Source organism: Nerophis lumbriciformis, linkage group LG26 (genome assembly GCF_033978685.3).
Source record: "Nerophis lumbriciformis linkage group LG26, RoL_Nlum_v2.1, whole genome shotgun sequence".
NCBI lineage: Eukaryota > Metazoa > Chordata > Actinopteri > Syngnathiformes > Syngnathidae > Nerophis > Nerophis lumbriciformis.
Genome location: NC_084573.2, coordinates 34,220,052 through 34,227,500, shown reverse-complemented (window position 1 = coordinate 34,227,500; position 7,449 = coordinate 34,220,052). Strand labels below are relative to the sequence as shown.

The window sequence follows — 7,449 nt, the reverse complement described above, 5'->3', positions numbered from 1 at the left end:
TAGTCCACAGAGAGCATCCGGACGTAGCTCTGCTGCTGCTCCAGGTGGTTCAGAGCAGAGTGGAGAGCAACAGCGATGGCGTCCTCTGTGGACCTGTTCGCCCGGTATGCGAACTGGTGGGGGGTCGAAGTCTGGAGGGATATGGTCCTTGATGTGCTGGAGAACAAGTCGCTCGAAGCACTTCATGATTACCGGAGTGAGGGCCACTGGTCGGTAATCATTCAGGCTGGTGATGGGAGACTTCTTCGGCACCGGGATTATTGTAGATGACTTCAGGCAGGATGGGATGACTGCCTGAGCCAGGGAGAGGTTGAAGATCCTGGTGAGGGGGGGAGCGAGATCCACCCGGCAATGGAACCTCCCTGTGTTAAATCCAATCTCAGCTCGCGATGACTCCCCCTTTGTGTGTTTCAGATCCGTGAACGTGTTCTTGCCCAAATTCTCCATTTCTACCAGCGCCGCTCTGGACGCCTCGTTGAAAGAATTGGGAATAACTGCCGCATTCGGAGACGGCGCCGATTTCTCCGGCATATCCAGCGACATGAAGCTCAAATTGTCCAAGGTGGGACTCGCGGGTGTCATCGCACCGACACAATTGTGCAAAGTGTCGTCAGAACACTCAATACATTTGAGAAACAGCCGGAGGGCGTTTCTGCTCTCCATGGTACAATCTGATCTTATGTTGATATCAGATACTTGTCCGATATCAGCAAAAAAAAAAGCCCCCCAAAAAACAAGTATCGGATGATATCGGGTATCTAAATGTGTGATAAAAAGTCTGATACAACCACTAAGGGTGCACAGGTAAAATCGATTCACATTCTTATTCCTCCCGATTCAAATCCATTAATCATTTTCAAAAATCAATTTAAACATATTTAATTTTTTTTTTGAATGATTAAAATATTTTAAAGTGTTTTAAAATGACGTTTAAAGCATTTGAAAAGGTTTCAAGTGTTTTGAAAATGTTTAAAATGTTATAAATTCTTTAAAATGTTTGAAAACGTTTGAAATGCTTAAAGTGTTGTACCTTGTATAAAATGTTTTTTTGAATTTTCAAAAAGGCTTTAAATGTGATACATTGTTTAAAATATTTTTCAAAAACATTTTGAAAACATTTTCAATGTTTAAAAAGTCTACAATCTTTAAATGTGTGCAAATGTTTAAAATGATCCACATTTTTTTTTAGAATGTTTAAATTGTTTACATATTTTTAAATGTTTCTACTGTTTAAAATCGTTAAACTGTTTGAAAATGTTTGAAATGCTAAATTTTTTTTCAAATATTTAAAATGTAAAAAATTGCGTAAAATGTTTTTGAAATCACTAACATTTTTTTTTAAACATTTCAAATGTTTAAAATGTTTCATTCATTTATAGTGTTGGAAATCTTGATAGGTTTAAACATGTTTGAAGAGTTTTAAATATCTAAAATGTTTACATGTTTTTAATGCTTCTACCATTTAAAATTGTTAAACTCTTTGAAAATATTTAAAATGTAAAAAATTGCGTAAAATGTTTTTGAAATCACTAACATTTTTTTTTAAACATTTTGAATGTTTAAAATGTTTTATTGATTTATAGTGTTGGAAATCTTTATTGGTTTAAACATGTTTGAAGAGTTTTAAATGTCTAAAATGTTTACATGTTTTTAATGCTTCTACCATTTAGAATCGTTAAACTGTTTGAAAATGTTTAAAATTTAAAAAATTGCGTAAAATGTTTTTGAAATCACTAACATTTTTTTTTAAACATTTTGAATGTTTAAAATGTTTTATTGATTTATAGTGTTGGAAATCTTTATTGGTTTAAACATGTTTGAAGAGTTTTAAATGTCTAAAATGTTTACATGTTTTTAATGCTTCTACCATTTAAAATCGTTAAACTCTTTGAAAATATTTAAAATGTAAAGAATTGCGTGAAATGTTTTTGAAATCACTAACATTTTTTTTAAACATTTTGAATGTTTAAAATGTTTTATTGATTTATAGTGTTGGAAATCTTTATTGGTTTAAACATGTTTGAAGAGTTTTAAATGTCTAAAATGTTTACATGTTTTTAATGCTTCTACCATTTAAAATCGTTAAACTGTTTGAAAATATTTAAAATGTAAAAAATTGCGTAAAATGTTTTTGAAATCACTAACATTTTTTTTTAAACATTTCGAATGTTTAAAATGTTTTATTGATTTATAGTGTTGGAAATCTTTATTGGTTTAAACATGTTTGAAGAGTTTTAAATGTCTAAAATGTTTACATGTTTTTAATGCTTCTACCATTTAAAATGGTTAAACTCTTTGAAAATATTTAAAATGTAAAAAATTGCGTAAAATGTTTTTGAAATCACTAACATTTTTTTTTAAACATTTCGCATGTTTAAAATGTTTTATCCATTTATAGTGTTGGAAATCTTTATTGGTTTAAACATGTTTGAAGAGTTTTAAATGTCTAAAATGTTTAAAATGTTTACATGTTTTTAATGCTTCTACCATTTAAAATCGTTAAACTCTTTGAAAATATTTAAAATGTAAAAAATTGCGTAAAATGTTTTTGAAATCACTAACATTTTTTTTTTAAACATTTCGTATGTTTAAAATGTTTTATTCATTTATAGTGTTGGAAATCTTTATTGGTTTAAACATGTTTGAAGAGTTTAAAATGTCTAAAATGTTTAAAATGTTTGCATGTTTTTAATGCTTCTACCATTTAAAATCGTTAAACTGTTTGAAAATGTTTAAAATGTAAAACATTGCGTAAAATGTTTTTGAAATCACTAACATTTTTTTTAAAACATTTCGAATGTTTAAAATGTTTTATTCATTTATAGTGTTGGAAATCTTTATAGGTTTAAACATGTTTGAAGAGTTTTAAATGTCTAAAATGTTTAAAATATTTACATGTTTTTAAATGCTTCTACCATTTAGAATAGTTAAACTGTTTGAAAATGTTTAAAATGCAAAAAATTGCGTAAAATGTTTTTGAAATCACTAACATTTATTTTAAACATCCATCCATCCATCCATTTTCTACCGCTTATTCCCTTTGGGGTCACGGGGGGCGCTGGAGCCTATCTCAGCTACAATCGGGCGGAAGGCGGGGTACACCCTGGACAAGTCGCCACCTCATCGCATTTCCAATGTTTAAATGTTTTATTCATTTATAGCGTTGGAAATCTTTATAAGTTTGAACACGTTTGAAGAGTTTTAAATGTCTAAAATGTTTAACATTTTGTAACTAATTTAAAATGTTTAGTTTTTTTAAATTTTGGTTAAATGTTTAAAAATGTTTAGTGTTGGAAATCTTTAAATGTGTGCACATGTTCAAAATGTTCAAAAATATTGTAGAATGTTTACATTTTAAAACATGTTTTTACAGTTTAAAATCTTTAAACTGTTTGAAAATGTTTCAAATGTTTTCAAATGTTTAATATGTAATAAATTATTTAAACTGTTTTTAAAAATCACTTGAAAACATTTTTAAACATTTTGAATGTTTAAAATGTTTTAGTTCATAAAAATGTTTTGTGTTTGAAATCTTTAAATGTTTTTAAGATGTTTTAAAATGTCTAAAATATTTTAAAACTCCTAAAATGTTTTAAAATGCTTAAAATGTTGTAACATGTGTACAATGTTTTTCAAATGTTTTAAAATGCTTTAAATGTAATACATTGTTTAAAATGTTTTTCAAATGTTTGAAAAACATTTTAAAACATTTTGAAAACATTTTAAATGTTTGAAAATGTTTATCGTGTTTGAAATCTTTAAATGTGTGCGAATGTTTAAAATGATTTAAAATATTTTAAAATGTTTAAAAAGTGTCTACCGTTTAAAATCGCTTAACAATTTGAAATTGTTTAAAATGGTTTAAAATGGTTTAAAATGTTTAAAATGTTTAAACCTTCTGTAAAATGTTTTTGAAATAACTTTTTTTTTTTAAAACATTTTGAATGTTTAAAATATTTTAATTCATACACATATTTATAGTGTTGGGAATCTTTATATGTTTAAACATGTTTGACGAGTTTTAAAATATCTAAGATGTTTAAAATGTTAATTTAAAAAAAAAAGGTTTTAAAATGTTCACTTTTTGTTAAATGTTTAAAGATGTTTATAAAATATGTTCTAAAATATTGTAAAATGTTTACATTAAAAAAAGGTTTTGACTGTTTAAAATCGTTAAACTGTTTGAAAATGTTTAAACATTTTTCAAATGTTTAAAATTGTATACATTTATAAAAATTATTTTAAAATCACTTTAAAACATTTTTGAACATTTAAAATGTATAAAATATTTTAATTCATAAAAATGTTTAATGTTTGAAATCTTTAAATGTTTTTAAAATGTTTAAAATGTTTTAGAACACCTCAAATGTTTTAAAATCTTTAAAAACATACATTGTTTGAAATATTTTTTAAAACGTTTTGAAAATGTTTTTCATGTTTGAAATCTTTAAATGTGTGCACATTTTTAAAATGATCTAAAACATTTAATAATGTTTAAAATGAATACATTTAAAAAAAATGTTTTTACCATTTAAAATCGTTCAACTGTTTGAAAATGTTCAACGTGTTTTCAAATGTTTAAAATGTAAACAATTGTTTAAAATGTTTTGGAAATCACTTACAATTTTTTTTTTTAAACATATAAAAGGTTTAAATAATTTTAATTCATAAAAATATTTATAGTGTTGGAAATCTTTATATGTTTAAACATGTTTGAAGTGTTTTAAAATGTCTAAAATGTAAAATTTTTTTTTTTTTTAGCTTTTTTATAATTTAAAATGTTTATTTTTTTGTCAAATATTAAACAATGTTTATAGTGTTTCAAATCTTTAAATGTTTTTAAAATGTTTAAAATGTTTTAAAATCTCTTAAATGTTTATAATTGATTAAACTGTTTTAAAATGATTAAAATGTTTTAAAACTTCAAAAATGTTTTATCATGTTTAAAACGTTTTTCAATTCTTTATTTTTAACCCATTTTCTGCCTCCACAGGCGTCCCATCAGGCGGTTTTGAGCGTGGATGAAATGGGCACAGAGGCTGCGGCCGTCACCACCCTGGAGGTGATGCCCATGAGTATGCCCGCCAGAATGGTAATGGACAGACCTTTCTTGGTCTTCATCCTGGAGGATTCCACCCAAAGCATCCTCTTCATGGGCAAGATCAATAACCCCACCAGCCATTAAGTGAAGACATGTTTTGCATTTTGATTTTTTTGTGTGTGTGTATTTGTATTCTAATTCAATAAAAAGCATGTTGAATGGTCAATGAAGTCTTGGTTACGTGACTAATAACCATACTTGCCAACCCTCCCGGATTTTCCGGGAGACTCCCGAAATTCAGCGCCTCTCCCGAAAACCTCCCGGGACAAATTTTCTCCCGAAAAACTCCCGAAATTCAGGCGGACCTGAGTGACGTGTTGACAACACACAACAACAGTGTCTACCGTAAAGCAGTTTGTCTGCCGTAAACAGCAATGTTGTGACACTTTTAAACAGGACAATACTGCCATCTACTGTACATGCATATGTGACCCACCCATAATGTGTCACATTTTTGTGTTGATTTATTTATTTTATTTTGTGGTTTGAATTCGTTTTTGGAGCTGTCATTACACATTTATCAGTATTCACATTGGTCAGTAGGGGGCAGTAGGGCGTTTCTTCCCAATTGAATGCTATCACCTGCAGACCGGAAGTGTCTTGTCATTCTGATGAGCGCGACCAGTCTGTGAACAATTGAAACGTCCTGTGTGCTTTTTCATCCTGTATAACAGGTTAGTTTTGGTGAATTAACTCACTGAATAATATCCATGTGATCTTTATAAGTTTAAGTACACATTCTGATTGGCTCATGTGTTACCTAGGAGGTGTTTCCGTCTGTGGCGGCATGCTGTTACAATTTCGCTGCGCTTGTTGAGGGATGACAGGTCTGGACGGTAAATAATAAACAGTTTCTCTTTCAAGCATAGGTTGCATCTTTTATTACCACTATTGTAAGGTGTGCTGGATGCAAGAATTTGCCATGTTATTGAATATTCAACATTATTGTCTTTGAGGTCCCAAATGTGTTTGCTGAGTTCTGTGGTATTCCGCAGGTTTTGGTTCCTGAAAGAAGCCTTGTGATTGTTCCATCTGGTTTTGAACTCTCCCTCGGTTAATCCTACATATGTGTCGGATGTGTTAATGTCCTTGCGTGTTACCTTAGATTAGTAGACAACTGATGTTTGTTGAGAGGGCAATCAGGTTTCTTTCTACAGTTGCAGCCTTTGTTGGTTTTGGAGTCGCTCTGTCCGGGGGCCGACGGCTCATTTGCAATTGTTTTGTTGTGGTTTGAGATAATTTGTCGTATATTGTTCATACAGCTGTAGCTCAATTTAATGTTGTTCTTGTTGAATACTTTTCTTAGGGTGTTGTCTTTGGGAAAGTGTTTGTCTATCAGATTGAGGAATTTGTGTCCAATGTTAGTTGAGACGTTTTTGCTGTATGGGGGGTTGTACCAGATGATGTCGTTTCGTTTTCTGTTCTTTTTTGGTTGGTTTCCTGGCGTGGGTTCATAGGTGAGGGTGAAGTTGTATCCGCTTTCATCAAGGGCTTTTTGGTACGGGGGGGTTGCTTGGTCAAATTCAGCTTTGCTAGATGACAGCATCGATAGCCTTTTATTAATTCCGGTAGGTATTCTTTTCGTGGTGGTGGGTGGGTGGTTGCTGTCATGGTGCACGTATTGGAGTGTTGTGTTGGGTTTCGTGAATGGTTGGTAGCTGTTATTTCTCAGGTTGAAAGTGACGTCAAGGAAGTTGACGGTTTGCTTGTTGGCTTCAATCGTGATCCGTAGGCCGTTCTCTATATATATATATATATAGCTAGAATTCACTGAAAGTCAAGTATTTCTTATATATATATATATATCTTAACCACGCCCCTCGCCCCACCCCCGACCACGCCCCCGCCCCCACCCCCCCACCTCCCGAAATCGGAGGTCTCAAGGTTGGCAAGTATGATAGACTACGGTTATTGTTCCATTCGATCAAACAAAGACTCTTTACCCCAAAAATGCATATTGCAAGAATTTTTTTCATATGCATAAAAAAAACAATTGCGATTCAATGAAAACTATCAGACACCAAAACGCATCAATTGGATTTGTTTTAATCAGCCCCTTAATTCATCCAAAAGCTACCGTAAATTCCGGATTATGAGCCGCTTTTTTTCTCGTACACTTTGAACCCTTCAGTTTACAAGACCATGCGGCTAATTTATGGATTTTTTCCCGCTAAAGGGCATAACGTAAAAAAAAAAAAAATTATGAAAACAAACAAGCAAATGCATTGAGAATCTGTTTTATTATTTGTGCTATGGCGCCATTCTGTGGACGAGTTTGCTCACTGCAGGTAGCTTTCAACAGGAAGTTAAATTGCAATTCGTGCAGTCTTCTAGCCGTCCGTAGCGTT

General features: G+C 31.1%; 1 protein-coding gene across 1 annotated transcript in view; it reads left to right on the top strand.

The window, feature by feature from the left end:
* Positions 1 to 5,267, top strand: part of LOC133623697 (alpha-1-antitrypsin homolog) — an 18,450-nt gene extending 13,183 nt beyond the window's left edge. Inside the window, exons 4-5 of the mRNA XM_061986999.2 lie at positions 415 to 562; positions 4,994 to 5,267. Of these exons, the coding sequence (XP_061842983.2) occupies positions 415 to 562; positions 4,994 to 5,185 (340 nt within the window). The 3' untranslated portion in view covers positions 5,186 to 5,267. The remainder of the gene's footprint in view (positions 1 to 414; positions 563 to 4,993) is intronic.
* Positions 5,268 to 7,449: the final 2,182 nt, after the last annotated feature.